Below are 16,208 nucleotides of genomic sequence, written 5' to 3'. Positions count from 1 at the left end.
ATATCTGTATAAGTTAGTAGTATTTAATATTATGATGAATATTGGTTATGTCTAATAATGATGATACGTGTAGTTGTCATTTAATATTATTTGAATGTATATATGAACAATGGTGTATGAACTCTATAATTATCTATGTATCCTATGATTAAATGTGTGATTTGAATAATTAAGATAATATGCTATTGTTTTGAGAATTATAAATGGTTGAAGATTAGAGAACAATGTAATTGTATGTTATGGGTGACGAATTTAACTAGATGAGAAATGGGATGAAAATATTGAATGATTATGTTATATAATTTGGAAATGAAAGGTAAACTTTTGAAAAATGATTTCAATGTGATAATTGTATAAATTGTTTGGTGTGTAAGGCTATATTCTTCATAGATGAATAGTGTGATATAATTAGATTAATGTGATGCAATTGTTAGAGATCACTATCCTTAAAGTTATTTTTAAATTCTATTAGATTTTCAAACTAAAAAAAAATCAAGCAATAAAAAATGCATAAAATTCCTATAATTCTTTTAAGAGTTGTAAATTATTTTCCAATTAAGTTATAGTGAATTAATCATGTGAAAAGACTTGTGAACTAGTAAACTAGAGACTAATATTAAGATATCATATTCCGAAATATAGAATTTAGATGAAAAGTCACAACAAATGCACAATTTATAGTACACAGTTAATTGCATCAAACAATATATTAAATCTAAAAATATATGTGAACGTGTAATTATATGATTGTATAATGTGATAAAAATTGAATGTATAATTTTAAAACATAAATTTTGATACAAGTAAGCTTAATAATATTAGAGAGAATTAATAAATAAAATAAACCTATAAAAATGATATATATTAATGTCTATCTTCAAATAAATGTAATTAATATGAAATAATAGAATCTAGGCTCATCATATATTATTGAAAATTATTGAAAATGGTATATATTCATATCTATGTTAACATATCAAAGTTTAATAATAGTTTATTATCACATAAAAATCAAAAGAAAAAGGCGTATGATTAAAAAAAAAAACAGAAAACGAAAATATTAAATAATTACTGAGAAAACAAGTTACCGTAGATCAATATTAAAGTTATTATGAATTAATATACAAATGAAATAAAAATATTAATTTATTAAATGTTTGCCTGTCGATATAAAAAAAAATCATTACAACCATATAACTTGCAGATTTAGAAACAGTATTTACCAAAATCAAATGAAAAAGGAAAATTTTAAATAACTAAAATCACATTTAAAATGTTTATAATCTCTTATAAAATCATGTCATTCAATTAAATTTAATTAAAAACAACTTAACGGAACATTTTTTTCCCTTCACCAACATAAATGACATCATTTATCTGGGAAGAAGAAAAATAACATCTTAAAAAAATTATAGACCAAAGTAAACGACGACCACAAGATTAATAAGCATATTCTAACATTATATGTATCTATTAATCAGAGTACATATAATGAAGTTATCAGTTTTTATTCTGTACTTCAAATACGATAACACTTTTAATTATAAAGCGAAAAAGTTTTTTTAGTTTTCATTTCTACATTACTCTTTTATTTTAATTTATTTTACAAAAATATGATAAAAATATCAATAACTTGAAAGATTTCTTGCAATAATTTTTTCTACTAAAGAGCAAAATTTTATTCATGTAGAAGAGAAAGACTTCATATGTTACAATTTAAATTTTGTTGAAAATCTTATTAAAATATTTTGTATTTATTACGTATTAAATAAATTACAAATTATTTAGAAAAAGAAAAAGGAAAAGAAAAAAGAAAATAGAAAACCCCTGGGCTTCGCTAGAAAAGAAAAAATCTAACCGCAAAACCCCACTCCCCAAAGTTACTCTGAAAGAACGCATCTTCAGTCTTTCTCTCTTCTTCCTCCCACACTCTATTTATTCAAATCTAGGGTTTCCTCTGCATCTAGGGTTTCTCTCTCAGCGTTCAAAATGGCGGCAATCGCAGCTCCCCAACACCGATCTTCCAAGACTGAGTCCTACGTCGACAACAAGCGCAAGGAAGACATTCGCCATGCCAACATCGTGGCCGCTCGCGCCGTCGCCAACGCCGTGCGCACCAGTCTCGGCCCCAAGGGTATGGACAAGATGATCTCCACCTCGTCAGACGAGGTTATCATTACCAACGACGGCGCCACCATCCTCAACAAGATGCAGGTCATCCAGCCCGCAGCCAAGATGCTCGTCGAGCTCTCCAAGTCGCAGGACTCCGCTGCCGGCGATGGCACTACCACGGTCGTTGTTATCGCCGGCGCCCTGCTCGAGCAGTGCCTCCTTCTACTCTCCCATGGCATTCACCCCACCGTCGTCTCCGACTCCCTCCACAAGGCCGCCGTAAAGGCTGTGGATGTCCTCACCGCCATGGCTGTCCCCGTGGAGCTCTCGGACCGCGACTCGCTCGTGAAGTCCGCTAGCACCTCTCTCAACAGCAAGGTCGTGAGCCAGTACTCCACGCTTCTCGCGCCCCTCGCCGTCGACGCTGTTCTCTCCGTGGTTGATGCTGCGAAGCCCGACATGGTTGACCTCCGCGATGTCAAGATCGTGAAAAAGCTTGGCGGCACCGTGGACGACACAGAGCTTGTGAAAGGGCTCGTCTTCGACAAGAAGGTTAGCCACGCGGCGGGGGGACCCACCCGCATGGAAAACGCCAAGATCGCCGTCATCCAGTTCCAGATATCGCCACCGAAAACCGACATCGAACAGAGCATCGTGGTGAGTGATTACTCTCAGATGGATAGGATTTTGAAGGAAGAGCGTAGTTATATCCTTGGCATGATTAAGAAGATCAAGGCCACTGGTTGTAATGTGTTGTTGATTCAGAAAAGTATTTTGAGGGATGCTGTTACTGATTTGTCATTGCATTACCTTGCAAAAGCTAAGATTTTAGTGATTAAGGACGTGGAGAGGGATGAGATTGAGTTTATTACCAAGACCTTGAATTGCTTGCCCATTGCTAACATTGAACATTTCCGCGCTGAGAAGTTGGGTTATGCCGATCTTGTGGAAGAGGTTTCTCTTGGGGATGGGAAGATTGTGAAGATTAACGGTATTAAGGAGATGGGGAAGACCACTACGGTGCTCGTTCGTGGGTCTAATCAGCTTGTGCTCGATGAGGCGGAGCGGAGTTTGCACGATGCTTTGTGTGTTGTTAGATGTTTGGTTGCCAAGAGGTTTCTAATTGCTGGTGGTGGGGCGCCAGAGATCGAGCTTTCGAGGCAGTTGGGTGCCTGGGCTAAGGTGTTGCATGGAATGGAGGGTTACTGTGTGAGGGCATTTGCCGAGGCACTAGAAGTTATTCCGTATACTCTTGCAGAGAATGCTGGTTTGAACCCCATTGCCATTGTTACTGAGCTGAGGAATCGGCATGCTCAAGGTGAGATAAATGCTGGAATCAATGTGAGGAAGGGTCAGATCACCAATATCTTGGAGGAGAATGTGGTGCAACCCCTGCTTGTGAGCACAAGTGCGATTACCTTGGCAACTGAGTGTGTGCGGATGATTTTGAAGATTGATGACATTGTAACTGTGCGGTAGAGTTGATTGAACAATGATACATTTGGTTGGAGAGATTCATGCATTATTTATTTTGTCTTTCGTGCTTCTATTTTATGTTGTTAATTTATGTTCTTTCCAGTGACTTTTGGTTAAGGTATTTTGACTTACATTAGTTGCTGCTGTTGTTTTACAATTTTGAATGTTCTTATGGATGCTTGCTCGAGTCATCCGATTCAGAAGCCCTTCTTAATGTGTGTGGGAGTTTAGTTGATAATTTTTGTCCGAATGTCAGTTTCGATTATATTCGTGCTTCTTTCCTTACCTTAGCCATACTTGTATATCTTGCGTCTGTATGTGGCTTTGAGAGATTGATTGCTTATAGAAACACATCGTTTTAATATCTTGAAATTTTGTGGAATACGTATACTTAGGCTATTATTATTATAGAAAGTATCCCAGATCTTGTCATTTTTCTTGAATTGATGAAATATCATTGTTATGTTTAAAATTTTAATTATATGATGATGCGATGGAATCTGAATGTCTATACTTGGAGAATCCATTAGTTGCTGAGTTATCTCCAAGTGATTTTGAAATTCTGCTGTTAATCTGACTGGAAATATTGTATTTAATATGTAAATTGAGATATACCTGCTACTGTTTCATGTTATGCATATGGCCTGTTGCTAGCAAATAGATTTGTATCTTTAACGTGGATTTATTTAGTGTCGCACGTGGATTTGTGCACTTTCCTAACATGCTGTTGGGTTTGTCGCTGAAAGTTGGCTTTTATTCTCTTGAACCTTCGAGTCTAATGTGTCTGTATTTAAATGAAATGAAATACGAGGAAAATCACTTGTCCCATACGCATAAGGCAAATCATCCGCAATGTATCAATGGTTGTGCTGACACTTCTCGCAATCAGTGTAGAACGTGATAGTTGTATGAATTTCAAGAGCTGTATTAGCTTCTTTATTATTTGATCCGTTATGTTTTACGGAACTTTTTTTTTTCTTTGCTTACGCCGCATGAGACTAGGCTGGGATAAAGCAACATAAACTACATGGTTTACACTTTATAATTTGGAAAACAAAAATGAGAAATTGTATTGGTAAGTACATGGTTTACACTTTATAGTTCATCGATAGTAATTAGTTTTTTAATATATACATTTAAGTGTTATATGATATATCAAATTATGAATTGATATAATTAAATAGAAAATTGTGTTCTATAAGATAACAATTCGTTTAGGAACCATGCTTTTATATCTTGAAAATTCTTTTCCTATTAAATAATAATAAAAGGGTTAGACATTCTTTTAAAGGTAGAAAGATACCAATCTTCTGGAATCGGTTTGTATCAGTATTGTTATATGGTTTGGCATCTTCCATTGATGGTTAACAAATTGTGTACATAACTCCACAAATTCAGAATGGTTTGGCATCTTTCGTTGATGGTTTACGAGTGGCTACATAACTCCAGAGTTTTAGATTGTTTTTGCATAATTCACTGATGGTTAACAAATGTTTTGTTATATTTCAGCAAGAATCAGGGCTGCCATGGCAGAAAATATGAAGGTTGGGAAAACTGCAATAAATTGAGAACCACCATTTTTAATACATCATGTTTGGAGAGAATGACAACGCTGGAAAACCCAAATCCCTGGAAAATGGGTCGTAGAAGAATGAATGAATTGAATTGACTTTATAATTGCATGCTGTAAGGACTGGATGTGTCATATTAATCAGATTTTGCATACAGGCAAATAACTTATCTTACAGCTACCTTAAAATTCAAGATTGAAGAAAAATGTTCTCATTGAAAGTTGATGATGAAGTGATAGACAACATCTTTTGACCTTAACCTTCGGCCTTGAGCCGGATAAGTTTGTGTTTGTATACCAAACCTTCATATCTTCATTAAATCGGCGAATTAAATTACGAGTGTCATGTGACCCTATGAGCTTCGCGGTGTTAAAAAATCGAGCTCAAAGAAAACTATCCTGTAAAGCTTTGACACCTAAAACCCTTGCATTGACTAAAGCATACATTTTGAAAATGGCGACGATGCAGAAGATGAAACCGGATACCCATCAACAAAACATTTCAGTTTTTCTATTTCACCAACCGCATCCAACCATTCAGTAAGAATCTCCATGGTTATATAATCAGGACTGCATGCGTCTTCAATCATTCTGTCCATAAGTTCAAATGCTTTTTGCAACATTTTCTTATCCCGAACTCCCTTGAAAATAGCATTATAAGTTGTTGTATTGGGTCGAACTCCCTTTATTTTCATGTCATCCATCAAAGAAACAGCCCTTTCTACATTTCCATTCTTGCACAGAGCATCTATTAAGATATTGTAAATCACAGTGTTCGGAGGAACCTTAGATTTGGAACACATTTCCTCAAATATTTTCATGGCCTCATCAACATTCTCCTTTAAACAATATGCATGTATAATTGCTCCATACGTCACAACAGAAGGCTCAAGACCCTCTTTGATCATCCTTTTCATCATCTTACTGGCAGTTGCAAAATCTCCAATTTTACCAAGGTAGGAAACCAAAGTGTTATAAGTTACAATATCAGACTTAACCCCAGTTTCTTCCATTTCATTAAGCATTTCATAAACTCTTTCCAGCTTCTTCTTCTTACAAAATCCACTGATGAGGACATTATAGCAGCGTACGTCAAGACCATACCCAGCCCGCTTCAACCTTGACACAACTACACTGGCATCATCCATCCTTCCAGCGATGCTTAAACCATTTATTAAACTATAGTAAACAATTGCATCTGGAGAGCACCCGGAACTCAACATTTCATCGAAATATTGCATGGCTTTATCAATATTATTCACACCACAGAAGGCAGATATCAGCGCAGTATAAGTACCAGCATTTCCCTGCAACCCCTTTCCTTTCATCTCATTGAAAAACTCAACTGCGTCGTGGACCTTTCCATGTTTGCACAAACCATTAACCAATGTATTGAGGGTGACCACACTTGGTTGAACTCCTTCCTCAATCATCTGACTGTATAACCTGCGAGCCTTACCAATGTTACCAGCTTTACAGAACCCGTCAATCAAACAATTATATGTAATTGCATTTGGCCTACTTTGCTTCGTTGTTTTCATCTTTTCCAACAAACTCAAACCATGCTCCTCTCTACCAACTTTACAAAGTCCGTCAATCAAAGTATTAAACAAGACCACATCAGGCTCAACATCAAATCTATCATTACCTTCTCCTTTGCCTCTCAACTTATCAAATACCTCCAGTGCCTCATCAATCCTCCTAGCTTTGCACAAATGATTAACAAGAATCCCAAAGGTCACAACACTGGGCTTTATCCCCATCTCTTCCATTTCTGCCATCAGTTTATTCATGCGCTGAGTGTCCCTCTCCCTTCCCAACCCACTTAACATAGCATTGCAGGACGCAGCCTTAACCACAACTGCACCACCCAATCTCATCACAACATGCAAAAGCTCCCACGCCACACCATTCTTCCGGTGCCGGCACATCTTCGTTATCATTTGGGTAAGCTTAAACGCATCAGGGAAAACTCCATGCTCACACAGCTTGGTAACCAATCCCACAATTTCGTCATCAGCAAAGCTTCTTCCATGGCGCTCCTGCTTCCCCAACACCCCAAAAACAACTTCACCCGTGAAATCATCGGGAGGAAAATCAGAATCCCGTTCAAGCATTTCGTCAATCACGTGGAGGGCATCATCAATGCAACCCGATTTAAACAACCCCTTAAGCAATTCGTTGCAAATTCCGGAACTTTTGGAAGAAGAGTCGAGCTCCTTGAACAGAAGAAGCGAATCGTCCACCATTTGGGCCTCCCCCAGGCACTTCAAAAGGAGGAAAGCAGATCTGGAAGTGAGAGCAATGTTATCACCATTGGATTTTCGGTAACTATGAAGGATGAGAAGCTCTTTCTGCGAATTAGGGTGCTGAGTAGCGAGTTCAAGAGCGCCTTCGAATACACAAGAGAGGGCTTGGTGGTGCTCTGTTCTGCTTCTGAGGTAATTGATAAAATCGAGGGCTTTGGGAATGGAGTTTAAGCGGAGAGTGACAGGGAGAAGATGGTGTGAGGCTTCGAATAGAAAGGGACGAAGTTTATCGTAGTCCCAATCATTGGGCGGGTTTTGAAGATGTTCCACAACTTGGGTCACCGTCAATTCGTGCTCTTTTCGCGAAGGAGAGGGTGAATCGCTGTGGCATCGCCGCAGAGAGGAAAACGTGGACGGAAGCAGCCGGTGGATGCGGCGGAGACGGAGGAGCTTTGATTGCACCAACATTGTTTGGAAATATTACGGCGCCGGCGACGGAACACGGAGGAGTCCAGTTTATCTGCTTCCAATCATAAATGACAGCATACACACATTAAACAAAAGTAAATAACAATTTAGAATATATAATTATCATTTAGCATCTATTTATTTTTAGTTTTAAATAAAAACAATCAATTTCTTTAGTTCTTAATTTTTATAAAAACTTTCAATTTTATTTTGTAGTGAATTTCCCTTTTAAAAAAACTAAAAATTTCAATATAAAAAGAAGCCGGTGACTTTTTTTTTTTAATTTCAGTAAATAATAATAATAATATAGACAACAACAGATTTCATCAATTTCTGGAATTGTGTTTCATCTCCATTTGTTGCCTTCTTTTCTGATTTTAAATCGAAAGCAAATATTTTCCCTAGGTGTGAATTTTAGGCTTAAAGAAGGAACTTTTACACTATGGATTTGTCAATAGCACTTAGATATGTCTTTGAAAAAAATAAAAAAATAGATGTTCAAGTTTGCTTTATTATTATTATTTAATATCCTATTAATGTATAATAAAGAATTTTCCTTTTCTAATTTTAAAAATAGGGTTTGAATTAGTTAAAAAGTTAAGGTTAAAGTTAGTTTAAAATTAGTAGAATATGTAATTCCTCTTTTGCATATCAATACTAGATTCACGGGTTAAATCCAAAACAATTTTCTTCAACTTTTAAATAACAATAATTCTGATATAATAATATCAAATAATTTATTCAAAAGAGTATAACATAAATTTCAGGATCTGTGTTTTATCAGGCATGGTCGGTGCGGGCCCTACAAGCGCACGCGAATCATATGATCAGTGGAATTGACCTTTTCTTTTTAATGGTCCAATGTATGTTAGACATTAATATTTTTAAAACCAGTTTATGAAATTAAACGATAACTAAATTCATAATCATTTTATCTAATCGGTACAATAATTTAAATGTTAATTAATTGTGAAATTCAAGTTTAATATTTTATTTAAGAGATTTTACTTTAATTTTTTCACACTAACCCGATATCCGAATAAGAAAAAGAAAAATATAGCCGCGCGTTGATCTTAAACTCGACCATCAATATTATCCCGGACCACCGACACACCAACAAAATAATAATAATAATAATAATAATAATAATAATAAATATAAAATATTGCAGTATATAACTATTTACTTATATTTTTCTATATAATTTTTTGCATAAGCATGAATTGAATTCAACTTCCCTGAGCAACCTACAAATACGTTTGATTATGCGTTATTGTTCGGTGACAACTGTAACTGAGCTGTCGGGGGACATTACATTACTGTTTTTCACACTCCAAATCCTAAGAACCAAACAAACACGACCTAACAATTAATAAAACAAATAATACTACACAGACAAATTTTTATATTTATTTAATATTATTTATTTCTTTATTTTCCGTTTAACCTAAACCAGCTTTTCCTTAGCGTTAACATTAGTCAAGGCACATTTCTGATTTCTTCATATAATAATAATGTAATTCATCAATCACTATCTACTACTTCCTTCCCATTAACTCATATATGATTGTTGGGTCCTCTCATATGATCGATCCATCGCAAAAACCAGACAGAAACACATCAAGAACAGCATCAACGTTGTTTTGTTAGATTGGTTAGGATGCATCATGCGAAGACAGACTCCGAGGTGACAAGCCTCGACGCGTCTTCCACCACCAGGTCTCCACGTCGAGCGGTTTACTACGTTCAGAGCCCTTCCCACGATGGAGAGAAAACCACCACCTCATTGCATTCAACGCCGGTGCTCAGCCCCATGGGTTCTCCTCCTCACTCTCACTCCTCCTCCAGCCGTTTCTCCGGCTCCCGCAAGATCAACAACCACCACCGCAACCACAAGCTACCCTGGAACAAGGACATCGACGTCATTGAAGAGGAGGGTCTTCTCCAAAACGAAGATCGCCATCGCGCTCTCTCTCGCCGCTACTATTTCCTCGCCTTTGTTCTCGGTTTCTTCCTTCTCTTCTCTCTCTTCTCTCTCATCCTCTGGGGCGCCAGCAGACCCATGAAGCCCAATGTCCTCATCAAGGTTAGCTTCCTTCGCAATTCTTCATCTTTTTTCTTTCTCCGAAACGGGTTTTCGTCTGTTCTTAATTTTACCTTCTGGGTGGTTATTTCGCAGAGCATAAAATTCGACCATCTCAGAGTTCAAGCTGGTTCGGATTCCACCGGCGTGGCCACTGACATGATCACGTTGAATTCCACCGTCAAATTCACTTATCGCAACACCGGAACATTCTTCGGGGTCCATGTCACATCCACTCCTCTGGATCTGTCCTTTTCAGAAATTGTGATTGCGACAGGAAATGTAAGATTCATCGCATTAACTTTATTATGCAGATTAATCTGTCAGTGTGATTTGCCAAGAAATGAGTTTAATCGGTTTGAGTTGGTTATGCAGTTGAAGAAGTTTTATCAGTCAAGAAAGAGTCAGAGACTGGTGAGTGTGGCAGTGATGGGGAACAAGATCCCTCTGTATGGAAGTGGTGCAAGCTTGAGCAGCTCAACGGGTGTGCCTACGGTGGCTGTGCCATTGAGATTGAGCTTCGTGATTCGATCCAGAGCATACGTTCTTGGGAGATTGGTGAAGCCAAAGTACTACAAGAGGGTTGAATGTTCGATCAATTTGGATCCGAAGAAGATCAATTTTTCACTTTCCCTCAAGCATTCTTGCACCTATGATTGATCGAGTGGGAATTGAGCAAAGGAAGAAGCAGCACATGGCAAAGAGAATAGAAAATTAAAATAAAAAGAATGATTCGTTGGTTTTTTCTGGTTGAGGAAAGTAATGAGGATACAGCTCACAGGGCAGGATCAGAATGACGTGTTCTTTTGGACTCTTTTTGGCTGCCATTGATGAATACGGAAGATAATTAAATTCTTTTTTTCAAATAATTTTGTCCCATCATGTAAAAGTAAAACCTTCTGTACTAAATAATGTCGTAGTTTCGTTTTTTCAGGTAATTATACCGTAATTATAGCCGCCGAGAAATTTTACCCTTTTTTAACTCATAATTGCTCTGTCTCAGATCTATTAGCTAAGCTCCATAACCGCCACCGATTTATTAAACTGCTACATCAAATGATTGAATCAATAAAAGCATATAAAATATTCTATAAATTATAATTTAGTAAAGTTAATGGGAAAAAAGAATCTTGCAAAGCAAATATTTGGATTTTATTACATACCCTTAGATTATACTAAAAAATATCACATTACACGTGCCAAATATTTTTAATTAGTGCTAATCAGAAGTCATAAAAGCACTGCTAGAACTTAGAAATAGCAGTAATTAATAAATTTATTCGTAATGATGATATAATGATACACAGAACTGTTTTATTAGTAACAAAATTAATTTTAAAATGATAGAAATATTGTTTTGATTTTTTTAAAATTTAACAAGTTAAATTAAATTCTATGATAGACATGAAATGGAATGTAAATTAAGAAATAATGGGTGAAATACATTATTTTGGTCTTTAATTAGAGAGTGGAAAACACTCTGCATCTTCTAGAGCAAAGGTTGCATTTTTATTTGTCACCACACTTTCTCTCTTAATATCTGAGTTGTGTTGAATTGAAACTGTGGTCGCTTTCTGGGATTAGAAGATTTGGAAGGTGCAGAGATCAACCACGAGTCAGCTTCTACATCCATATCCTCAAAACTTCACCTTTCTGATTTCATCTTCAACAGTTTCTTATGATTTTGTTGCTTAGGTTCTAGCTTATGATTTCAGTTTGAGAACCCCACAGGAGATTGTACTCCATTTTTGTATTGAATTTTGAAAGGAACTTGTGCTGGGTGCCTCTGTAATTATTATAGCTTTAAATTGTTCACCCCTGTTTCTGTACAATCAACTACTATCTGCACTATATTGATACAGTATTTGCTTTTGTTATTGTTCTCGTTTTGTCTGGTTTTTCGGGAAAAGAAACACCGTAAAATATTATTCCACTATCATTGAAAGAAAGTATTATTATTGTAATCTTTATAAATAAATAAAATATTGTATAGAAGTCTTGATGGGAAGCCCTGGATTCGGCAGTCAAAATAATGGGCAGCAGCAATGGTTAGGCATAACAGAGCCCATCTCATTGGGTGGACCCACTGAATATGATGTGATCGAGACACGTGAGCTTGAGAAGGTTCAGATTATTGTGATTTTATAAAAAGTTTTGTGCTTTTAAAATCGTTACTGTTCTGAATATGGATTTCTGGATGTTCAGCATTTGCAAGATGCTGGCTTGTATGAGAATCATCAGGAGGCAGTTAGTAGGGAAGAAGTACTTGGCAGGCTAGACCAGGTTGAATTTATTTTTGAATTGAACTTTTCAATATGTGCTGTGTGATCCCATAACAGGGAAACTGATGATGTGCTATTTTGATGAGTTATAGATTGTGAAAATTTGGGTCAAAACCGTAAGTCGTGCAAAGAGACTAAATGAACAACTTGTGCAAGAGGCAAATGCCAAGATTTTCGCTTTTGGCTCGTATCGACTTGGGGTATGAGGCTGCTTTATCTTCCAAATCTTTCCTTTTTGCATGCACAGGTGTACTTTTGTCATATTTTCATTGTACACTTCATGCAATATTTGAACATCTATTAAACCAGGATTGTGTTGTCACATGACAAGTTGTTCCTGCAGATTAATTATGTTGTATTTGTATCTTATTCTATGTCATTTACTTACTGCCGATCGCTTGTTTTTTTAATATTATTTTACCAGGTACATGGTCCTGGAGCAGATATAGACGTTCTTTGTGTGGGGCCAAGATATGCATCAAGAGATGTACGATAATTTGTACCAGTTTTTGGTTTAAGTATAGTTTTTTCAGGCTATATCTTCTAGCTGGCTAAACTGTTATTTGAATTGGCCTTAGGAAGATTTCTTTGGCGAGCTGCATAAGATGCTATCTGAGATGCCAGAAGTAACAGAGTTGCACCCTGTGCCTGATGCTCATGTACCAGTGATGGGGCTCAACTTCAATGGCGTTTCAATAGATCTTCTTTATGCAAAATTATCTTTGTGGGTCATTCCTGAAGTAAGTGATTAAGCAAGATTAATAGGTTGAAGCTGTTTAAAATGTCTTTTTACATTTTCATTGATTCTCAGTAAACTGGCTGCTGTTTGTGGGACAGAACTTAGATATATCACAGGAGTCAATATTACAAAATGCAGATGAGCAAACTGTCCGTAGTCTTAATGGTTGTAGAGTGACCGATCAAGTCTTGCGTTTGGTTCCAAATATTCAGGTGGTGCATATAAATTTTAAAGAATTTTTATTTTGTGGCTTCCCAATCATTGATTGTTTTTGTTTCTGAAGTGCAGAATTTTCGAACAACATTGAAGTGCATGAAGTTTTGGGCAAAGCATCGTGGTGTTTATTCGAATGTGAGACAGAGATCTTACTCTAGTTTACTTGTTTGGTGTTGTTTATCTGTTTTGGCTCCAACTTCTTGACTATTATTTGTAATGTTACACAATTACATAATGGGCATGCAGGTTACAGGTTTTCTTGGTGGTATAAACTGGGCGTTGCTTGTTGCAAGAATATGCCAGTTATTTCCAAATGCACTGCCGAATATGTTAGTGTCTCGATTCTTCAGAGTATATACAAAGTGGCGTTGGCCAAATCCAGTAATGCTTTGTGGTATTGAAGAGGGATCACTTGGACTTCAAGTTTGGGATCCCAGAAGATATCCCAAAGATAGATCTCATCTAATGCCAATAATTACTCCTTCTTATCCTTGCATGAATTCTAGCTACAATGTGTCGTCAAGTACATTGCGTATTATGATGAAGGAATTTCAGAGGGGAAATGAAATATGCGAGGTATTGGTAACAGTGAGCCATGCATGGTGTTTGCATTTGACAATTTAAGATATTTGAGTTGCTTAGTTTCATGTCTCTGATATTTGTATCAGGCTATGGAGGCCAAGAAGGCCGATTGGAACACTCTTTTTGAGCCTTTTCCCTTCTTTGAGGCTTATAAGAATTATTTGCAGATAGAGATATCAGCGGAGAGTGGTGACGATCTTAGAAAATGGAAAGGGTGGGTTGAGTCTCGCCTGCGCCAGTTGACATTGAAAGTATGACATTGTTCAACGTAGTTTTTCTTTTCTCAGGTCTCTTTGCTTCCATGTAACATTGTCTAAACATGTAGGTGGAGAGGCACACCTATGGCATGCTTCAGTGTCATCCACATCCTGGTGAGTATCCTGACAAATCCAGACCTTTCCACTGCTCCTACTTCACGGGATTGCAACGTATGCAAGGTGTTCCTGTCAGTGGTGCTGATGTTTCACAGTTTGATATAAGACTAAGTGTTGAAGAATTTAAGCATTCTGTCAACATGTACACTCTATGGAAACCTGGAATGGATATCCATGTCTTTCATGTGAAACGTCGTAGTATACCCACCTTCGTATTTCCTGGTGGCCTTCGACCTGCACACCCATCTAAACTAGCTTGGGAGAGTAAGCGGGGTTCAGAACAAAGTATTTCTGGCCATGCTCCACTACAACACTCTCAAGAAGGTAGAGTGTTCGTGGTTATGTTATTGTTGTGAAAACTGTTAAAAATTTCAAGTATGAGTCTATGTCGATGAGAAAGTAGAATATCATATATTAATTTAATGGTAGAACTTAAATTCATACATGAATTATTTTCAACAGGAGCCAACCATGGCAGGAAGAGAAAACTAGCTGAAGATGGTGCGGATAGCTTGAGAAATTCCAAGTCCCTTGCATCTTTGTCTCCCTCCACCAGGGAAGTTCAACCTGTTATCATTGCTAGTTGTTGCTATGAGAAATGTAATGACTCGGAAATCATTAGTACCAGTGAAGAACAGAGTGAGAAGCCTGATTTGGAATCTACAAGGGATGCCAATGGATCATCTACTTCAAAAGATGCTGAAAAGCTAGCTGTTGAGAAGATTATGTGTGATCCAAATGATGCATACCGTGTCTTTTCAGAGGAACCCGACGAGCTTGAAGATGAGTTTGAGTACAGAAATCAATTCAAAGATTTTGGTGAGAATATGAAAAACAGCAGCAACTTAGACTCTTCAAACTCACAAGAACCGATTATTCCTCAGAAGGAAACTGCTTCTGCAACTTGTTTATACTCAAACGGTGGTTCAGAAGACCTCGAGGTTAACTTTTCGTATATCATAAATATAAAACATTTGCAATCATTGTGTAACAATCATGGATCATACACATGCATGCTCTTCCTTATTGCTCTTCTTCATCAAATTATATTACATTGAATCTGGATGATATTAGAAATGTTAAGAAATTGACCATAAGTAAATGATGAAATTAATTATCTGATGTCCATGTAGATTTATCATTTAGACTATATTGTTAACTCATTGTGAGTTTACACTTCATACTAAGTTGATACCTTACATTTTTCTGCATATGTTTTGCAGAATCTCTTCATTGGTAATTATTTTCTGTTACTTGTGTGAAAATTACATGATTTTTGTACCGTTGAATAGCATTAAGAAATGGAGTAAGATATTTTAACAAGATTTTAATACAATATATATCCTTTCTTTACTCATTTAGTGTTTATTTTTTACTGTACTGACGGTAAATTCAATGAAAAGATCACACGTTAAATTGTTCTGACTATTCCTTTATTGTGCCAAGTCGGCGGAGCTGACGGTGGCATTATTTAGTGGGATCCCTGCACCTGTGCCACAGCGGAAGCCTCTTATCAGGTAAACTGTAAAAACAATATGATCAATGGTTGAAGAAATTGTTTTTGTGAGATTGTCATGTTATGAAATTCTCCAAAATATAATTTTAAATTGTGTATAAGCTAATTATAATCATTTTTTGTTTTTGTTTTCTAAGCATGCTAAGTTTTTCTAAACTGTGTCAGGTTTAGCTGGTTAACCATCCCTTCTTGTTATTCACAGGTTGAAGTTCACCTCCTTGGGAAAAGCTGCTGATGATTGAAGTGATGACACACTTGAATTTGAATATATAGTGTTATTATGTACAGGAAAATGATATTTTGACAATACTTTTTTGACAATTTTTTTAACAAGTCATCATTTTATTGGTCTATTTAAATTTATGTTTAAAAAATATTTAAAACGGACCAATCACAAGCTGTCACGTATGCGTTGTCAAAAAATTGTTAAAAAAGTGTTGTTAAAATAAGTTTTTCCTTGTGTATATTTATGGAATGTTTATATTTTATTGATTGAGTCATTCACTTTAGAGAATTGTTATCCAAATAAAATAGTAGAAAT

The 16,208-nt window shown here is 36.3% G+C and overlaps 4 protein-coding genes across 5 annotated transcripts; 3 read left to right on the top strand and 1 right to left on the bottom strand.

Annotated features, from left to right (window-relative positions):
• The first annotated feature begins 1,853 nt into the window (after nt 1-1,853).
• LOC106773922 (T-complex protein 1 subunit delta) lies at nt 1,854-3,952 on the top strand. Its single transcript, XM_014660693.2, has one exon. It carries the CDS (start codon nt 1,990-1,992, stop codon nt 3,589-3,591), a length of 1,602 nt encoding a protein of 533 aa, XP_014516179.1. The 5' UTR covers nt 1,854-1,989; the 3' UTR covers nt 3,592-3,952.
• Nucleotides 3,953-4,979: 1,027 nt separating this feature from the next.
• LOC106777882 (pentatricopeptide repeat-containing protein At3g61520, mitochondrial) lies at nt 4,980-8,000 on the bottom strand. Its single transcript, XM_014665732.2, has one exon. It carries the CDS (start codon nt 7,873-7,875, stop codon nt 5,593-5,595), a length of 2,283 nt encoding a protein of 760 aa, XP_014521218.1. The 5' UTR covers nt 7,876-8,000; the 3' UTR covers nt 4,980-5,592.
• Nucleotides 8,001-9,380: 1,380 nt separating this feature from the next.
• Nucleotides 9,381-10,947, top strand: LOC106765391. The gene is made up of 3 exons (XM_014649998.2): nt 9,381-9,961; nt 10,055-10,240; nt 10,334-10,947. The coding sequence occupies exons 1-3, from the start codon at nt 9,536-9,538 to the stop codon at nt 10,616-10,618; spliced, it is 897 nt and encodes a 298-aa protein (XP_014505484.1). The 5' UTR covers nt 9,381-9,535; the 3' UTR covers nt 10,619-10,947.
• Nucleotides 10,948-11,436: 489 nt separating this feature from the next.
• Nucleotides 11,437-16,010, top strand: LOC106765547 (nuclear poly(A) polymerase 1). Of its 2 annotated transcripts, XM_014650215.2 has the most exons (13): nt 11,437-12,082; nt 12,164-12,241; nt 12,333-12,440; nt 12,665-12,727; nt 12,819-12,980; nt 13,078-13,191; nt 13,268-13,330; nt 13,442-13,771; nt 13,864-14,028; nt 14,103-14,475; nt 14,614-15,092; nt 15,598-15,668; nt 15,870-16,010. In XM_014650215.2, exons 1-13 carry the CDS (start codon nt 11,960-11,962, stop codon nt 15,907-15,909), a joined length of 2,169 nt encoding a protein of 722 aa, XP_014505701.1. In that variant the 5' UTR covers nt 11,437-11,959; the 3' UTR covers nt 15,910-16,010. The 2 variants fall into 2 exon arrangements, with proteins under 2 accessions (XP_014505701.1, XP_022637903.1); XM_022782182.1 differs by lacking the exons at nt 15,598-15,668; nt 15,870-16,010 and having other exon boundaries at nt 14,614-15,365.
• The last annotated feature ends 198 nt before the right edge of the window (nt 16,011-16,208 follow it).

The sequence above is a fragment of the Vigna radiata genome, chromosome 1 (assembly GCF_000741045.1).
Source record: "Vigna radiata var. radiata cultivar VC1973A chromosome 1, Vradiata_ver6, whole genome shotgun sequence".
Taxonomy (NCBI): domain Eukaryota; kingdom Viridiplantae; phylum Streptophyta; class Magnoliopsida; order Fabales; family Fabaceae; genus Vigna; species Vigna radiata.
This window is presented reverse-complemented; position numbering and strand designations above follow the sequence as displayed.